A 20,550-nucleotide genomic window follows, 5' to 3' on the forward strand; every position below is an offset into this window, starting at 1 on the left:
TCAAGCAAAAAAATGCTCCAAATTTCAAATTTAAGACACTTTATGCTTGAAGAGAGTGGATTGCTTCAATATATTCTTTATTTTGTTTAGAAGTTTTATCATCTCTCAACACAAACACATATCCACTAAAGAAATGCACCCAATCCTCAGAGGAAAAGGAAGAAAACACACCACACAGCAGTTTGCTCCACTGACTCGTACATACAGTATTTTCTCTGAGCTTCAACGTGAGAAAACAAGCTTAAAAGGCGACTGTTTAGTAATCTAAGCAGAAATGTTACATTTTTCCACTCCCCAAAAACTTAATCACATTCTGCTCTTCAACATCCTCCTAAAAATGGTAAGACAGTTTAACAGAAAGTCAAAACACAAACCGCAGACGGTGGAAAAAAAACACACCGACACTCCTTACAAGACACGCCTGCTGCTTAAAAAGGTGTCCATCATATTTCACCAAATCCTTATTAATAAAATCCTTTTTGCCTCTTTTCCTTGACGACTTCCTGTCTAATGATCGGCTTGTTTTCTCCTCACAGAAATCCGTCTAGATTCCCACTCTTCACCCTCTGGTTCTTGGACTTACTCCACCCTGTGGGAGTGCGGAAGGAGGCGCAGCTCCAGTGATGTCATGACAGGAATGCAGGAGATACACCAGCGAGAGGAGGAGTGTGAGGTCAGAAGAGTGGGTTTAAAATGTAAAAGAGAGGCTAAATGTTTTTTTTAAAGTAAAGATTGCACTGTTGCCGCTATTCTCTGGGGAAGCATACGAAGTGTTTCTGAGAGACATTGCTCAAATGTGGCTCGGTGTGTCGAAACATTGCTCCAGGTCGGTGGGAGGGGCAACAGCCGACGCATGTCGGATCATGCAAACGAGAACGGAACAACCTGTGGAGCGACAAAAATGTGTTGCTGCATTTCATGGGTGTGTGTAAATGAGTGCAAGGAGCGGTTTTGTTCTAGACCTCGACAGTTGAGATACAGGAAGATTTTAATGGACGATGTAATTGGAAAACAGAGCTGAGCCTTGTGAGTCACTCTCCGCATTCTTCAGCAGTGATCTGGTGAACAGACTTTGAAGATAAGCACCCAAACAACTTTACAACGGTGACCTAAAATAGGAAGCATGGAAGTATTTTATGCTTCTTTCTGGCTTTGTGGTTAGAAAATCTTACAACACCCTTCTCAGTTAGTGGCAACTCTGGAAAAGAAGTGTAAAAGGTCTTCAAATTATTTCATCTATAAAGGAAGAAGAAAATGTGTATAAAGAAAGACATTAGGATGGTTTTGTTATGACCATTCTCTGTCAGCACTCTGAACAATATAAGCGCCGTTTAGTCATAGAATGACGCGGTATTTCAACAAGTTGATGTGCCATAACAAGGTAAATATTTGGTAGAGAAACCAAACATCAGCAGCACAGCATCACAGGTCCTCCACTGTACTTTACAGTAGACATGATCTGGTTTCACTTCAGAGTCTTAGGGTGTCACCACTTCTGATAGTCCAGTAAACTTGGTTCGATTGGGGAGCAAAATTGTAAAATTTGTTACATTTTCACACTCCACTGTGTCAAACGATCCAAACTAATTGAAAAACCTGTTCACCCCCAACCTGTAGTGGAGCTGCACTAAGAACCATCGAAGGAAATTACACAAAAACCTCCAAAGAAGAGACGAGCGCAACTTCTTTCTTTGCAAAACATAAGCAAAAATACAGCAGTGTCAGATTTTAGTGGTTGTAAGATTTCTCTTTTGTCTTTGGTAAAAGACCAGGAAAACTCTCATGTTTGTTTTGGTTGTATTTACCCAGAATGCACTGCACTATAGACCACTTAGTGCTTTTGGAGCGATCACTGGTCCATTTGGCATTCAAATACGCATTCGAACCACACCAGAGTTCACTTCAACTGAACTAAAACAGTGGACCAGAGTTTTTTGGTTCACATCTCCCCAAGCAAACTCTATAGGCAAACGAACTTTAGTTGGATTAAACTGGACTAAACAAGACTGGTGAAAATGCCCCATTAGTCTCATATGAACAGAGAAATCCCAGTTGTGTTCAGCAAACCCTGCATGCATGGGAAACAGGAAATTATTTGAATTTCCCCTTGATTAATTGTATCCATTATGTGGGAACTGTTCAGGATGCCAATCACAATGAAAACAATCATTTTAAACACCGGATCTCTTCCCAAACTAAAAATACATATAAAGTAACTTGGAGTGTTGTACAGCAAAAAAGACTTTCACAAATTTTAACCAGGAGTGGTGGTCAAAAATCATACTTACCAGCTGAAGCACATCTTCATCTTTTGGCATGATGGAGAGCTCCAACACACTCTCGCTGTGAATGACAAAAAGAGGGAAAATCAACATCCAAGGACGAAATATACTTTGTATAGTTAAGACACAAGGTCTTCACAGGCAAAATCAGCACCTTATCTCACATCTACTTTATTTCACTGGGGTACACACGCTAAAATTTAGTTGATTTTGTTTCTAAGCTGCCTTCCTCAAGTTGCTTTGGGTAGATTTTAGTGTGAAAAATAAACTGCTAAATGACGGTCTAATTTCAGAATTTAGTCTTTAGTTAAACAAAATATAGTCTCTAGCAAAACAGTTTCTTAGATTACTAACGCATCACATTTTTTACAGCGGTGGAGCATCATATTTATGCAATAAAAAAAAAGTAAGTGACAAAAAGTGAGACATTTTTGTGATCTCAGGTGATCTTACCTGTTCTGGATGAGAGCGATCACCTGTGAGTAAGTCTTTCCAAGAACGCTCTCTCCATTTACCTTCACCAAACGATCCCCTGCAGAAAAAGAAGACATGCCGTCGTGTCACAACCAGCCGGTTAGGCAGCAAGGTCCTAGTCTGTAAAACTTCAGAGCAGGTGGGAAAGACAGGACAAACAGGTGACGCTGTGCAGGAACTAATTTCCCTGTGAGGTCGAGGCACGGATCAAAACAGGAAATGTGAAGGTGAAAAAAAAAAGTTGTATTTCTGTGTTTAACTTCAACAGAAACAGAATCATGCAGGCAAAACATTCAGCTGATGATCTTTATTTAGCCTCAGAGGACAGAGAGTTGTAAACACATATCTAATGTTAATATGTTCCTCTGTTTAAATGCCATTAAAAAAGCAAATCAATAAAAATAAATTCATCTGCAGTTTCATGAGCAGAAACTAGAAAACAGGTCAGCAACTGGAAAAAAATTGGCAAGGAGTTTGTGCAAACTGAAATGCATACAGTGTTTTTATTGTGTGTGTGTGTTTGCATAAGTTTGAGTAAGTAGCATGTGACTGAATATGTGCACAGATGGGACTGCTACTCTGAAAACGAGAAAAAACTTTAACAGCTGTCATTTTCATTGCATGAGTTAAAATAAATCTTGCTTTCATCTTGTGGCAAGCTTTAGTCTAACTTCTTCACATTTCGGATGCAACGTCACAGTAAAGTTTGCACATATCAACAAATTTCAAGAGTAAATCTGGAGGCTTGTCCCTTTTACCTGTGCACAAACCCGCCTTGTGGGCCGGACCCTTTTCTCTCACATTCTTCACAAATATGGTGTCCATCGGCTCCAGTTGCTCTTTCTGAAACCCTGCATCACAAATAAAACTCAAGGTTAGGGGCTGCACTTGTTAAACAGTAAATGCTGACACGTTTTTGTCCCATTTAGGGAATCTGTTGAAAACAAAATGTTTACAAGAACATGTGGGGAGCTTACAGCTAGACAAAAAAAATCCCTTTGGAAAGTTTCTGTGTTCTGATGAAGTATCTGTTCCCATCCATCTATGCAAATGTAGCACACAAGATAAATCCAGCACAAGTCGGCTGACCTCCTGCATGTTATTACAGACTTAACTGTTTTCATTTAATTTAGTGTAATTTAGTACATTTTCTTGTTTGTTCTTCACAAAATGAAAATGTGAAAAAATATTAATAAAAATATTAATAATTCTGTTGGAAGCCCAAAGAACTGACTGTTTTAATTTTAAATCCTGACATGAAGATAAAATTTAAGAGGCACCATGATAAGGCAAAACCACTTTATTTCTAAAATAAATTGACATATTTTCAAAATATGTTTATCTAAATAATATTAATAAAAATGATTAATTAATTTATTATTTCATTTGTTTACAGTTTGAAATGAACATGTGACATGTTGATATGAACAAAAGTTTCAAATGAAAAGGAGTGGTTGGAAAAAAATCTTAGAGTCAAAAGTAAAAGTACATTTGTTACAACTCAGCATTAATCAACCACATATATTTAAACACAAAACAGGCAATATATATATTAAAAAAATTAACAAAACACATTTTTAAAACTGGTACATTTTTAAACAAATAAACACACTTAGTATTTTTGCTAAAAAATTATTTTAAATGATGTAAATAAATTTATGAATTTATAATTACACACAAAAAAAGGTAGTTTTCGTAACTTAAAAAAATCTGAATATATCTGCAAGTGCAGGTGCAATGTTGCATACAATCCTGCAGGTGGCGCAGAGAAGCAACAAAACCAGAGGTCTGTTAGGAGACTAAAGGAGTCCCACCTCATCGCATCATCTCTGTTTGACTGTATTGCGTTTAACTGATGTCCGAATGACGGGGAAACAACTCACCCTTCCCGTTGCCGTTCTCCTCATCCTACAAATGACAGAAAGAGAAAACAAATGTCAAGAAAGAAAACTGGCAGCACAGCATGAGAAATGTTGGCGAACATTAGCAGGATCCTGTCCAGCGCTGCTGCTGTTGCAGTCGTCATGAGAAGGAATTTTACCAAGTGGTGATTCAGGGCTTACATCATGCAGGAAAACTACTCACCTCTATGCAACTGACACATTTCCTAACACATTCTACATTTGTAACACTGGAGGAGAGTCATATCGTTATCATTGGTATTAATTAACATGAGTTTCCTGACAGCTGAAATCAAACCTCCTGGGAAGAACATGTTTGTTTTTAATGAGCTGTTAAAGCCCGATCATATGCGGAAATCGACTTTCTTGTTTGACAGACTGGAGATAAACGTGACATCATGCACTGCAGCAAACAAACACACAGAGTGGAGATCAAATAGGTAGATCAAATTATCTACACACACACACCCCCAGACACACACACTTTACTGAGCTGAGTGGACAGTTTGGAGTTCGAAACATGGTGGGCTGACTGCTGCCTGGCTTTATGCTGCGCTGAGTGGGCTCATTCCAGGCTCGGGAGACAATGCAGGGGGGTTTAGAGACAGAGAAAGGGCAGCAGCCGAACCCAGAATAGAACTGGGAGCCGGGGACACGCACGGATGGACCAGTCCCAATTTGACCTCATCTGAAACCAAAATGGAGACAGCAAGAGGTGGCTTGGAGTGCATATGGTGCACTTAAAGAGCTGCTGCTGGGCTGAAACCTTTTCATTCTGGTAGCCTACAAATAAGGGAACTGTTCCTATTAAATAATTTATTGCAGGTTTTACACAAAGGCTCGTCATTAAAAGACAAAGGGACATTGTTCTCTGAATTTTTTTACAAGTTTTATGTGTAAGTTCTCGACAGGTGAAGAGGGAAGTCTGGATTTGCAACCCGATCTTGGACAAACTCAAGAGAATGAATGGATGTAAGAAATGCTCAGAGTAGTTTATCTAAGTCTCTGGTTAAAGGGATATATTCTGATATAAAAAACATTTCAAGCATTTTGAATTAATGCTGAATTAAATATATGATTGTGCTTTAAGTGCAAACAAGACTGTTAGTTTTATCAAAATTTAAACAACAAAAACCCAAAGCTTGTATATCTTTAAGGATGTTCTGCATTTGCTGTAAAGTAAACTCAAAAACAATGGTCTTTTATCTCATGTTAAAAGACCGCTGTGGAACTCCGTGAATAATGCATCAGCAAGAAGATTCTTCATTTATAACAACAAACTTGCTTCAATTGATTAAATTTTTGTTAAGACATTAGCATGAAGGTATTTAGACTGCTTCATTCACATATACAGGAGATTGTTTTTTATGTGAAGAGTCTAACTATGTTCTAAAGCTGTATTCTTTTTTGTGCCTTTATTTAGAAATGATGTAGATCAAAATCTGTAGTTTAAAATACCACAAGTTTCACATTTCCAATGCATCTTGACCCTAGAGAACTTACAGGATTAGAAAGACAATAGAGCCCAACTGAGTAACACTTACCCTGAGCCTAACTGGACTTTATGTGGGTAATTTGGGATACAGCCAAACAATTTCTCCAGATAAGAATAAGGGGTCTCTGTGAGTCTGATTGCCCCAAAACACCATGTGACCTTGGTGTCCATTGAAGCAGGGGACAGGAGGACAGAACCAGGGCCAAAGGCCAGCAGTGGGCCCATTGTCTCGGGCCAACCTGGTACGTCCTGACAGACAGCGAGTGGTACCATGCTGCAACAACAGAACCCATTGAGGCTAGGCTCCTGTTTTCTGCAGCTGGTGGATGGTGGGGTGGAGGAAAAATAATAGACGTCTTGTTTCAGCTGGCTCACCCCACCCCAGCCTCCACATCCCTCAATTTCACATCTGGATACGTTTGTGCCCGCACCTCAAAGAGCCAAATAACCACTTTGCTCACACAAAGGCTCACCCCCAGCCCAGAAAAAAAGAAAAAAAATCAGGAAAAGCTTCACAGAGAATGAAAAAACAGAGATAAACAGGAGTAAAATCTGGAGGGATCTTTCATATCGTAAGACAGATGAAAATCTGACTAGCTTTATTGCCCTTTAAAGCCCATCAGCTGCTGGAATTTGCCTAATTAGTTCTTTCAGTGTTTGTTTTATTTGACTACACCTGGATCTGCTTTAAATCTCAAATGCAACATCTTAAATAATGACACCAAGCGAGCAACAGGTCTCACCCTGAGGTTGGTGTGCAGAGCAGACTCTGGAGGGTAAACGATGAAGTGGCGTAACGTGAAACCAAAACCCTGGGAGTTCTTATGGAGGACCAGCGTCCGGGGACCCTTCCAGCCCACGCCGACCCCCTCCCTTCCCGGCCGGGACGCCATCGGCGGCCGAGGGTTGTCACCTGCTGAGGAGTGACCATCCCTCCGCCCCTTAGCCTGTAAACACACAAACAGAAACAGGTGAATCAAAACAAGAAAAAAAAACTATATGATGCTAATAAATAGCACGCTGCTATTTATTAGCATACTTGCTAATATGCTATTTATTAGAAAACTTGCTAATACATAGAGCAAAATGATATTTATTTCACTTTTTTAATGTATTTGAAGACCGTTGAAAACTTACAAAATTAGTAAGACGTTAGAATTTGCCTAATTGCAAAATATTATTTATTAGCCCTTCTGCTAATAAATAGAAAATAAGATGCTATTTGCCAACATTTTGTAATGTTGTTTACTACATTAAAATTACTAAAATATTTGTAAACAATTACAGAGTAATCTATCAATTATTCTGAAGATTATATCGAATAACAATTTCCCCCTTCTGTAGTAGCTACTTAGGGCAGCAACAAAAAAATCCATGAAGAGAAAATGCTGGTAAATAAACAATTCAGTTCTTTTTTTTAAAATAAGAAATGTTTTGTTAGGTTTAGAACATCATTTTCAGTCTAAAGTTGGAAGTATAATTTTTTAAACAGTGCAAAAATAGACAAGAACTTTTAAAATTTAAAAAGCAAACTTAATTTGAGGTATTAGTAAACATTGCATTTTAGATAACACTTCACTTTCAGTGAAATTTGAAGGATGAAAAAGATTTTTTCTATCAATATATTTCTAATCTATCTTTTACTATTTTTTAAAATTATTTTTAGTCTTCCTGAGCAGCAAGAATTGGCCTATGTCTTATCACGTGAACAAACTTATTCAGGTGTGATTTTAATTGCGTTTGTTATTTATATTTTCAATATTAGTGAAATATTAAAGTTTTGTGCACATTTGTAACAGAAACGTAGCTACAGTCCTGGATTTGTTCAGAGGAGAAAGTACAATAATTAATAGATCAAAGCACGAATGTCAAATCAAACACAGGAAACGGCATATAAATCCTCCATACATTTGTTTCCATTATTAGCACAAGCATTCCAGTTTTCCAGATGCAACACATGTTCTGGTTTCTCTAGGAAGCACAAGGTGACTCTGCACCCTGTGACATTAACCCCCAGCTGCTGGATTTTACATTAGCAGCTTCCTCATGAGCTCCTGAATCCATTTCATGTTCCGGTCAATCCCGCATGCCAACCAACCTGAGAACAATAGACCATAAACATAATTTAGAAGGAGCGCTGCAATCAGGAAGCCCTCTAGGCTGCACAGAAAGATGTCAGGAATCCGGGATTCCTTTTTAGATTGCTCTGACACTGGATTGAGGACAACAGGTCCAAACTTTTTCAGGTTTGGAGGAAGATTTCCACCCACTTTCCAAATATTTAACTCTTACTGCTGAGTAAATAAGCAGAGTGAGCTCAGCTCACAGCCACATGTGAGAAGTCTCACCCTCATGCTGCCCTGAAGACCCACATCTGTCAGTCAAACACAATCACCTGACCAAACAGGGAAGGAGACGAAGTGTATACCCGAGGTCAAAGGTCGGATCTGCTGTGTGAAATACCAGAAAGGCGTTATCTGACTGCTATGACTTAAATTTCCAGCAACTTATACAAAAATTAAAGCAAACATTTGAGAAACTGTTGCTACATAATACTATACTGGAGCAATAAATGTGTCGACTCCCAACAACAAGGGTCTAGTTTCGATTTGACTGGTTCATCTTTTTTATTCTTTCTGGTTCTTTGCAAGATTGCAAACCTCAAAACAACAAAAAGTTTTCAATAATGGACACATTGCAAAGACTAGTGACACTGGAGACCAGGGCTGCAACCGAAGACTGCTTAGTAGCAACCCTAATTGATTATTCTACCGATTATGTTGACGATTAATCAATTAATTGGATAAAAAAAAAAGCAAGCCACATTCTACAGATTTTTAATTTAACCACTTAACCACTCATACAATATTAGGAATCCATTAAAAGATGCAAAAAAAAACAACCAACAAATAATTAAATTCCTTTTTTAAATCAGAAAAACATTTTATTGCTTAAAATGCAATGAAATAGTGAATTTGAAGCAGGTGAAGCCAAAATGATGATACTTGAAGTTTTAGCTAAACATATTTATGGACAAAGATGGGTTTTTTTTCCATCACAAATATAATATGTGTATATATTTTGTACAGATTTGGCCTAATTACTGCTCTGAATATGCTTTTTTTCAGCAAATGGACATCTTTTGACTGCACACTCCAGTTAACAATTAATCGATTACTACATTAGTTGACAATTATTTCAATAATTGATTCGTCACAATTAATCATTTCAGTTCTACTGGAGATTCTTAAGAAAACTGACCAATGTTAGCTCATTCTTTCAATACTAACAGCAATGAGAATGTTCATGAAGCCCATAGATGTGTCTAACAGCCTGATCTGGTTTCCAGTTCATCACAGGATCATGACATGAGAAATTGCAGGTGAGAAAATACCAGAACCAATGCCGTGTACAAGGAGTACATCAAAACTTTACTGAGTTTAGCATCTTTGACTATTCTGTTCTCCATAAACTGCAAATTAAGCACGTTTTGTTAGTCATTTCTCCATTTTAATAACAAAACTATAAACACGGTCAATTACGGCTATGAAAGACGAGGACACACAAATAATAACTCTTCAATGTTCTTCTAAAATACCTGCTACAATTACAGTTAATGTACACATTTGCACAGCTAACAGTATATCATCTCTCTGCAAACAGTTTATTTTCTTTCATCCAAGTAATTTAAAGACAACACCGACTCTCAACAACTTCAAACATCTGAAATTGTAAGATCAAAAGAACAAGACGGATATTTTAAACGTTTTTAATCCCACCAAGCTACAAATCAGCAGCGAGTAAGTAGCACCTCGTTTCACAAACATCTATGATTACTGATGTGCCTTGATATGGAAATGTACTGTATGTTCTTTGCTCCATGCAGCCAATTTAAGATACATTTGGTGCTTATATGAGGGATCTGCAGCTCCTCCTCCTCCACTCCACAGTTACTCGCTCGTGAGCTCTGGATCATTGTCCTGCTGCATAATCCAATTGTGTTAGAGCTTAAATATAGCCAGACATTCAGGATTTTCTACCAGAAAGAAGAATTCATGGTTACATCAGATGTAGAAAGTCCTCCACCATAAAAATATCTGACAGTTAAGGTTTTCTTTTTCTAAAACCCTCCACAAAGTTCTGTTTTTGTCTCGTCAGTTCACAAAACATTTTATCAAAAATCTTGGGTTCTATCAGGGTGGTTTTTTTTTTAATGATTATCAGTTCTCCTTTGAACTCTCAATGTTTTCTATTCTGTTTCTTTTAGTAATCTATTATTCAATCGATTATTTTGACAATCGTATAAGAAATGGGACATTCTGCCGATTTTTCATTTAATCGCGTAAACCTTTTTATACAGTATACATTAAAAGATGCAAATGAGCAAATAATTCATTTTTTAACAATAAAATTAAAAAGATTATTGTCTGAAATGTAATAATATAGCATTGATTTAGTGTACACTTGATTAAACATGTAAAAATATCGACTTGACTTAACATAAATACGATGTAAGGCTGACCTGTTGATTATTTCTGGATTGATCGATTAATAATTGGATAGTAATAATTGGATTCTCATAGGAGAAATGTTACAGAATTTGAACCAGGTGAAGCTAAACCTTTGCCACTTGAGGAGTTCTGGGTAGAACATATTTACAGACATGTTAAATGTTAAATGTATGTAATTTGTTTTTACAGTTTTGGATTAATTTCTGGCTTCTGGTTTATCACAGGTAATTTATGAATGAATAAGAGGAAACTGCATTTTCACAGCGATACAGGTCCTAAATAAAATAATTACTTGAAAACATATTTTTGTGTTTACTCAGGTTATCTTTATCTAAAATAACAATTCGTCATTTGATAGGAAAATATTCATGGATGGATTCTTAGTGTTATAACATTTTTATTATCTCCAGAATTTGCATTTTTTTCCCTTTTTAAAAATGCTTGATTGAAAAAACGTTTCCCTTTGTTTTTTTTTTTAAAAAGACATTAAAATCAATAAGATACTTATTCATGCAACTCTAGGATTAATTATTTATGTTTAATCTAAGCGAATGTTAAATTAACTGATTTGTAATGGTTGTGGTCATCTAATTTATCTAATTTATTCAAGTTAATCAATTTTCAGAAGCTAAACGTTAATGCCACTATTTGTTTGTAATGTGAGAAATTTGGCTCATTTTTTATTGTTAGAAAGACAATGACCCTTACAGCCACTTTCTACTTCCTATAAATGCTAAAACCATCAGCTAAAACACACACATGTGGCAGGTTTGTGTGTCGCCACACAACAACAGGAAGTGCCTGGCTTGAGACAGGAAGTGGAACAACCAAGAGCTCCTATAAATATACTCTTCATCGTTGAGGTACTTCCCATTCCTTCACTCCTCTTTCTTCCTCTCCTCCTTCCCCCAACCTCCTCTTCCTCCCGCTCAACATGCGAGTTCATGCAGTGGAAATCTTTCACCGCACAATTTCTTTTCCCTCTACTTTTACGTTCCATTGAGGAAAAAGATAAATACAGGAAAAGATTTGTTTGCAGATTTGTGTTGGGAAACACATAAATGTCTGCATATTTCCGAATTCGACTTCCATAAATCTGGAATATTTCAAGACTGGCAGTCTAAACAATGTTAAGTGAGGCCTGCTATTTTCTCTTAGAGGAATGCAGAGAGACGCGAACAAGTGTGAGCGGAAGGAGCGATTGAATCAAAGCGATAAAAGAGAAAATGAAAGAGCAGCAGAGGAAGAAAAGAGGAAGAATCGAACTGAATTCCTCAGAAGGAGCGATTTCTGGTTTGGACGAGTCAAAACACACGCAGACATGTCACAGGGAGAGAGTGAATGAGACGGATGAGGAAGAGGAGGAGTATCATGCTTCAGCAGAGGGACAGGCTCCAGCAGGCTAGTTTCGACCACATGGCCCCTCCCGGCGCTGGGAATACCAAAACCCTGTGATTACCCAAAACACACGGGGTCTGAGCGGGTCTGGACTGAATCCCACTCGGCTGCTCTGGACCGTGTGGGCTGCGAGTTCCTTCTCGGATAATCGAGTCTGCAGCTGACCTTTCCGCCTGCCCTCCTCCCTCAGGCCGGATAAACACCTCTCCTGTCACCTCTCACCTTCTGGTTTAAGAAAATCCACTCAGACAAGCCAACGCGGTCCGGCTACTCCAGGAAAGGACATTGTGTTTAACGAAGAATGTCCATGGAGTTTTCAAACTGTTTTTCAATCTTTTCAATCTTGGCTTCCCAAACAGGCTTGAGGGAAACACTGAGAAAGAAATATAACATTTTCTTCTCTCTGAGTTTAGATCTAACTCAGAGAGAAGAAAATCTCTCAGTTTCCTCTCGGAGACAAAACTCAGAAGGTAAGATTACCTGGCATCTTTAGGTAATCTTACCTAAGGATTACCTGGCATCTTACCTAAAGATGCCATATTAGTCTTCCTTGGTTAGCATAGGTTTATGGGTTACACAAAACACGTTCATTACATTTTTTGCACAAAATCATTCTTACACATTGACATTTAGGGCCTCTTGTCACTTTAAACCTAAATTAGCTGCTGCTGGTCATGCAGCCAGATGTGCAATTACACAATCGTATGTCTTTGAAAAGCAGAAATGGAGCCTCCTGCATAACCAATAAGAATGCAGCAAAAGATTTCTGGATGGTAAGTCAACAACAAAGTACTAGTCTTCCTGCAGTAACACCAGCTAACCAAATGTGCTAGAGATCAGCTTGGTTTGCTAGGTAACGGGCTGGGCTTCACTGGGGTTGCTAGGTAACGGGCTGGGCTTCACTGGGGTTGCTAGGTAACAGGCTAAGCTTTGCTGGGGTTGCTAGCTGAGGGGCAGTGCTTGCTAATTTTTCTTTTTTTTTTTTTGAAGCGCCTAATTTTCCAGACACCTAAAAACATGAACTTTTTGTCAAAAACCACATTGGTATGTTTTTTTATGAGCGCTATAAAAAACTTTTTTCACTCGTACCAGTTACTACAACAAAAAACATCGGAATGTTTCTTAGTACACATCTCCGTGGAATTCCATTCACATGTGATGATTTCATCACGAAAACACACTACAATGGAAAACAACCGAACATTCAGAGTAACCTGCATTGCCACACGAGTTTAGTTTTGTTGGTACACACAACAGTGGCCAGAGAATACCCTGCAGTTGTTTCTGCTCATGACATCAATTACAAGGCCTGAAATGACAGATTATGACCTAAAAATACAGTAAAGAAAGCATAAATTGTTTCATTTCCACCAAATCAGCACAGATTCTAAACTTTAAAACTGCTGAAAGTGATAAGAATGATCTATAATCTTCCTAAACTCCAGAAACAAGGATTTTATACGCGTAAGAGGCTTTTCTGGTACATGCTTGTATCAAAAAGCTGAATTTACAGTCATCAGGAGCGGCAGGCAGCAGCCGTCCTGCTGAAAACCCAGCAAAACAGAACAATAATGCTCTTTTAAACAGCTGAGAGCTGCAACCTGTTTGAAAAGTAGAGCTTTAACGGGCCGCTATCTCTGCTGATGAGCGGTTAATCCGGACGGCGCGGGCAGAGCAGAGGAGAAAAACGCAGATGGCAGAGTCACGACTTACCGGCCACGCAGAGGGAGAACTCCTCCATCTCGGCACGTCCAAACGCATCCTACGTCCCGACAAGGTGATCCATGACTGGACCAGAAGCAGTGGAGGATTCAAAATATCCTTCTCAATGCACCTGTGTGTCAATATGTATGTTCAAAAACTAGTTTAACCCACTTGACTGTCCAAGCAGGCTGGCAGGTGATGACGCAACATCAGTTAAACAGGGTTTTCTACTCTGTGGGTAAACATGCAGCTTTCCTGTTGTTCAACTGATACGTGCTAGCCTTGGCTATTTTGATTCAAACCTAGACGTACAAGTGTTTCCAAGAAGAGTTGCAGATTTAGAATAGGTTGGTTGGACAGTGGGCAGAGGCACACATGGGGCATGACGCAGGTTTAAATGCAGCCAGGGGACATTTTCCTCTGGTCAGGAGAAAGAAAAAACAGCTGCAAAAACTTTGTTTGCTTTAAGTCAAACATCTTCATTCAAAAAAGAAATGTTTGAAATAAAATCCAGAAATCAGTCAGGTAATTTTGCTTACAGTTTTTACATCAAAAAAAGAAGAAAAAAAAGAGAATTAGATCAATTGTTTGTAAAAGGAGGGAAAATGGAGGAAGTTGTATAAATATGAATGAGGAAGACCAATAATAATCTACCTCAATGCCAGGCTGGCTAACATTTTCAGTGCAATTTCTGTCAAAATATTAAAGTGAGTTTTGATTGTCCAAGCAAAACCAAAGAAATCTTATAGAAGTACAAGAAAAGCACCCAAAGTTTGACAGAAAATCTCAAGAAAACCTACAAAATCTATTTGATTGGTATTAAAACAGTTTTTGATACGAACTGTATGGCTTTCTGCCTAGAGCAGCACTCCATAACGGGCGCCACAAACACCTTAGTGTAAGCACAAAACGTGTCTCAAACGGCAAATGACTCAGCTGTTAGACACTGTTAAATTAAAGGGCAATTTTTTGTCTTTTAAACAATCTAGTCTGTTTAAAATCCTTAAGATGATAAAACTTAAGCAGGATTACTCAGCACTGAACTGAAATCCGTTTAAATGCTGATATTCTCTCCGTTTGACCTTAAAGAAGGACTGAAACTATTCCTGACAAAACCGTCGCTCACTGAAAATATAAAGAAATGAAAGATAAGTTGAGACTTTTTCCACCCCGTTGTAAAAAAAGAAAGAAAATATAAAGAAATGAAAGATGAGTTGAGACTTTTTCCACCCCATTGTAAAAAAAAGAAAGAAAAAGACCACAATCCGTCTCCAACATGAGCATAAGCCTTTTTTTAGCCTTGAATTGAATGACCCGACTCCATTCTATAAAACTTAATTCCAGATCAGGTTTATTATAATTAAACTTGTGGGTTGTTTTTTCCCTCACAATTTTACTTCTATTTTTATTACACAGACCTCAAACCAAGCAGTTAGAGTATTTTTCTGCCGTTCACACATCTTAGCGATATTATAAACACGAAATTCCAGACTTATGCAGAATCTGTTAACTTTAACAACAACTGCAGCAGAGGGAGACGGAAATTGTGTTTCTTTTTAACCTTCAGAGAAAATGAAACACATTTCTTGTTTATCCGGGAGAACAAACATCGTATACAGTCAGTGTTTGTCTCCTGCCCCCATGCTCACATTCCTGTTTGTGGCATTTCTTAACAGTCAAGGATGAGGGGGATGGTAACACAGAAAAAAATAAAAATAGGTAGAAAAGGGGAAGTAATATTCCACAAGAAAAATAAAATGACAATGAGATAAAAGAGTGATGTAAACACCCCAAAGTTTTGGAATATCTTGGCACAGTTTGCTCCTTTTATGACAAAAGGTAACCAAAAGTGGCACTTAAGCTCTTCCTTCACCGTTCTTTAGACGCTACTTAGAAGAAGATCAACAAGATTCACACACACAAACTCTTGATGATAGGAAGACTGATTACCACCTATCTTTAAAACTGTTTTAAATCTTGGAAATCCACCCTCAAACACAATTCAAAAAGTCAAGAAAAAAAAAACATTAAAAGAAGGAAAAATTTGCACTTTTTTAGCTGCGAATATTTAAGCGGTGAAGAGTTTTAAGCCCTGGAGCAGCGAGGTATGACGTCGCTCTTCCAGGTAACGCTGAGAGGTTAAGCAACCTGTCAGCAGCTGAGCGCTTAAATGACTCCAAACAATGAAGTTACAGCAACGCTGCTGACATGCACAACTGACAAACCGCATGCAGCGGTTTCCAAAGAATACGCAGCTCCTCTCGGAGTTTGCAAAGCTAATTCTGAAGATAAAAACAATATACCTCCTATATTGTTTCTGGTTACAGGCAACCGGATGACACCTGCTTATTTTAACGCTAAAACAAACAACTTGAGGATTAAGATGAAGGAAAATTTCGCGTTAGTTATCCGGTGGATTTTAAAAATATGTCTGGTGACGCTTCAGGACTTTAGGACCTTGGAAAAGTTAGTGAGGGGAGATGGAGAAATCCTCACCACTGTCTTTTCCATCAAACAAAGAGACAAAAACATCAAATCTTACCAAATATTTTTGATCTAGTTTCATGTTAACATATCTTAGTACACTTGAAATAAGACAAAACCAACTTAAAAGTTAAAAGAGCTTGTTTAAGTTGATGATTCCTCAATATTGATGAGAAAGATACTGGCTCCGCTTTCACTTATAAATTGGGAAAAATATCTTGTTATAAGTGACATAATCTGCCAGTGGACCTAGTACTTATTTTTATAAATATTGAGGTATTACCGACTTAAAACAAGCTATTTTATCTTGCTGAAAAGTTACTTGTAAGTTTGTTTTGTATAATTAGATATTTGTGCAAGAAACTAGACAAAAATACGTGGTAAGAAGATCTGTTTTTTACAGAAGAGCATTCATCCAGAGGAGAATTGCGACTTTTCTCAGCAGATTAAAGTCATAATTTTAAAATTAAAGTCATAATTTTAAGATTAAAGTCAAATTTGTGGGCCTAATGTTCTTCTGTAGTTTTGTATCCTTTTCAGTATACAATAAAAATGACAGTAAAAGTAGCTGAATTAGTATAAATGTGTTTACAGAAAGTAAAAATAAAAATTGCAATAGGTTGTGTAAATATCTCTCTGCTTTTGTATTGCTGAAGGTAAATTGAAAGCTTTTATGTGAAAGCTTTAAATCTACCTACAACTATTCTTGTAACCCAGTAAGAATAGTTGTAGTTCTATTGGAGCTAATGATTTATTTGTTTGGTAAACAAATAAATAAATATGTAACAGAAACCTAAACACCAGCCTCAGTCTGTGGCTGACCTCTCCTCACCCTGAGCTGATGTGAGTTTGGGCCGGGCGAAGCCGGTTCGGCGCGCAGCGTTGGACTCGTCGCTCCGTGGAGAACGGCCACCCAAATGCAGCGCGGCTCCGGCGAGCTGCAGTCCACCCCCACCGGGTTCTGAAAGCTCCAGTCCGACCCGGCTGGCGAGGAGCACGGGAGCATAGCGGCAGGCATCTGTGCACCGAGTTCAGTCAGACCCACATCGCTCACCACCACCATGGACCGCTTGGCTATCAGCACCGAGTCGTGGACAGAGTCCAGACGCAGAAATGGATTTCGGGTGAAAGTTTCCTCTTCCAGTCATTCACTCAAACAGTCTGGACTCCAATCCATTGCCTCAGGAAGTTTAATCCCGCATTTTCCACACCAGATCTGTTGGATCATCAGAAGGCAGCGGTTCTGGGCAGCAGATGGAGGAATGTGTGTGTGTGGCATCAGAGGCAGGTCTGGTTTCAGAGAACAACTGGCGGCATCCTTCTCACGTTGGTGTCCGGTGATGTTCTGCAAACTGCTGTCCCAGAGGGCTGGACCCTGCGTCTGTCCTCCCTCCCACTGCCCTCTCTCTCTCTCTCTCCGCTAACCTCGCTCTGTATCTCCACTTCCAAACAAATCACTTCATCTCAACCTCATGTCAATCACAATCTCCTGTTTACTTATTGTAACGAGAATCAACCAGCCAAACCTTTTTCTCTTCTCTTTTGCTTTCTCTTACTTCTTTCCTGGTGTTTGTTTCCTTGACTGTATCCAAACCGGTCTGACAGTCATCTGCAGACAAACAACGGCGAAACTTTCCAAAAAAGCATCAGACATTTGGAATGAAGACTGAAACTGAAAAAGATGATATCTCCGTGGTGGATCCATCCATGCCGGTGCTGCGTTGTGTGCGCAGTGACAAAACTGTGATCCCGACGCTAAATTTCACAAAAGCCGGCACTGCCTCCTCCGCCTCCTCTCCACTCAGAGGAGAGGCAGACAGGGGGAAAAAAAGAGAAAGAAGCCAGTTTCCAGCACGAAGAGAAAAGAAAACATTTTCCCCTGCGTTTGTCTTCTTTAGATTAAGAGCAGAAAATAAAGAGGAGGGAGGATAGCGCCGAACATGGGAGCAACAAAAGCTGCTGAGAATAAAGCAACTGCATGTCAACATGACCCACTCGCTCACATTCCTGTTTTAAAAATACTGGCACCTCAACCTGAAACCAGATGTTTACGTCCAATAAAACAGCAGAGCATGTAGCAAGTTTACTCAAATTATTTCTAATATCCAACTGCCACAATGAGAGAAATATTGCTAATTACTTTCTTCAAAGTCAAATGCTTACATAAAAGATTAATAATATGTTGCAAAACAGTTTGCATGGCAAAAAACCTAAATCTTGCCAAGTAATTTTGGTCTAGTTTCTAGTGGAAATATCGAATCACACTTGAAATGTGACAAAACTAACTTAAAGGTAACTTTTCAGCAAGATACAGGAATTTGTTTTAAGTCAATAATTCCTAAAATATTGGTGAAAAAGTCCTACTTCCATTAGTAAATTATTTCACTTATAACATGAAAAAAATGTCTCGTCATAAGTGGCATTTGGAATGAAGACTGAAACGACTGAAATGTTCAACAATTTAACAAATTGTTGAACAAATCTTTGTACAATTTTAGCAATTCTATCAGACTGAATAAAGGAAAAACGTGAGAAAAACATTGATATGTACTTTTCTATATTGGTCATTGCTGCACTAAATCTGTCAGGAAAAACGCAAACATGGAGTTCTCAGCAAACTGCCAGGATTCCTGGACAGGCGCGAGAGCAGCCTACAGGTGCCCAAGTCGCTGCAGACACCCCCGCCTCCTAGCGCTTGTCACGTCCGCTAACAGTGGGGTTAGGCAGGTTTCACCTGCCACACAGAGGGACAAGTACCGACTTGCCTGCAGTGGTCCGTCATCCACACTGACTGTACCCTCTAGGTATGTTGCACGGCGTCAAAAAGGGAAAACACAGCAGGTTCAGACGGCTTGCGCTCTGTGATGGGGTGAAAAGTTAAAGAGCAGTAATCTGATCGCTGAGGAATAACAGGTATCCAAACATCTGTGAAACGTAAGGCATCGGTTTACAGCTTACTGTAAGGAGTTTGTTGTTATTTAAGCTCAATGTTAAAGCCTCCCAAGCAGAGACGACAATGCTTGATGGTGATACTGGACAATATAAACACAAATTTTATACCAAAATGGACTCTTGCACGACTTCTGAATAATTGGTTACAGCAGGTTTTATTTCCAGAACATTGAATATTACAGTTTTCAAATTTGTGTTTGTTTTCACATAAAACCCCCACTAAAACCTAGTTTAAAAAATGAGGGAACGAGGTGTATTATTTCTGCACTGATGCTTATGAGAGTGACATGTAAAATAATATATTGCTACATATGCTTCCGACAGCAGATTGACATTTGTTTTGCTTTCACATAATATTATATGAGGCTAATAAAAATGCTTTTTAATAGTAGAACATACCTGTGTACAGTAAAAGCAGAGGTTTGGCAGGGATTTCTGAAACTGCTTGAAACAGAAGCTAAAGTGTCTGCATAAATCACAACAAGTCAGGACCTACTGGTCAAAACTATGGTTCCTAGTTGGGCCCACTAGATCATTCATTCATTTCATTATACCTCCTAACACTAATATGCAAATGTCATTCAGCTGCATAAGATTTTTCCAAGAATTTGGTATTTTTAACTCTCGTAACTATTGGGGTACATAAAGCAGTTTAAAAATATTTAAAAACTGAAATATACTCTAAGAAGACAGAGTGATCAGTCACCTGTTGAGGATAGTTCCTCAAATATGTTTAGATATTAGTCATTTGAGTTCTGCTGTTAAGTCAAACTTAAAGAATTTGGGTGTTGTTTTTGACAAATTAACCAATCAGTATCTATTCAGGGTTACTCAAAATAACTCAATCTGGTCATGTGAGAGACAGGAAAACAGGAACTTGAGATTCCTATTTATGGTTTTTCTGTCATCTAGACTTTTGTAATGCCCTCTTTCACACGTATCCAAAAAGACTTGAACACCTTCAGCTGGTCCGAAACTCTCCAGTAAAACTTGACGTCACTCCTGATTCAGTCTTTGCTCTGGTTAGCTGGTCATTTTAAAATCCGGATGTTAACTTTCCAGGATGTTCAAGCTTTTTACAGTATTACTGAAATGTTAAACTACAGAGTTAAACTACAGAAGCCAAAATCTACTTGAAGTCCAAAGATTACGAACCAGATCAAAAACTCCTTCCTGGACTCCTACTTTAGTTGTTATACTGTCTTCAGAGTCCTGAAGCTTTCTTATTAAAACACAATTTTCTTTAAAATATTTGGAAATTACTTTTCTATTTTTATCAAGTTTTGATTTTCACGCATTTTACGATTTCATCAGTGCAAAGTGCTTCATTAACAACACTTACTGACTTA

General features: G+C 38.4%; 1 protein-coding gene across 12 annotated transcripts in view; it reads right to left on the minus strand.

The window, feature by feature from the left end:
• The window catches only part of LOC102216639 (rho GTPase-activating protein 23), an 80,870-nt gene that overhangs the window by 23,257 nt on the left and 37,063 nt on the right, over positions 1–20,550 (minus strand). For 3 of the 12 annotated variants that reach the window (XM_023349555.1, XM_014475495.2, XM_023349554.1), the window contains exons 1-6: positions 17,082–17,986; positions 6,896–7,099; positions 4,640–4,664; positions 3,515–3,607; positions 2,736–2,814; positions 2,289–2,343 (exon numbers count right to left, since the gene is read on the minus strand). In XM_023349555.1, the coding sequence (XP_023205323.1) occupies positions 2,289–2,343; positions 2,736–2,814; positions 3,515–3,607; positions 4,640–4,664; positions 6,896–7,099; positions 17,082–17,312 (687 nt within the window). In that variant the 5' untranslated portion in view covers positions 17,313–17,986. Of the gene's footprint in view, positions 1–374; positions 796–2,288; positions 2,344–2,735; positions 2,815–3,514; positions 3,608–4,639; positions 4,665–6,895; positions 7,100–13,774; positions 13,838–17,081; positions 17,987–20,550 lie in introns of those variants that run through there. The other 9 variants (XM_023349560.1, XM_023349557.1, XM_023349556.1 and 6 more) reach the window with 6 other exon arrangements.

Source organism: Xiphophorus maculatus, chromosome 16 (assembly GCF_002775205.1).
Source record: "Xiphophorus maculatus strain JP 163 A chromosome 16, X_maculatus-5.0-male, whole genome shotgun sequence".
Taxonomy (NCBI): Eukaryota; Metazoa; Chordata; class Actinopteri; order Cyprinodontiformes; family Poeciliidae; genus Xiphophorus; species Xiphophorus maculatus.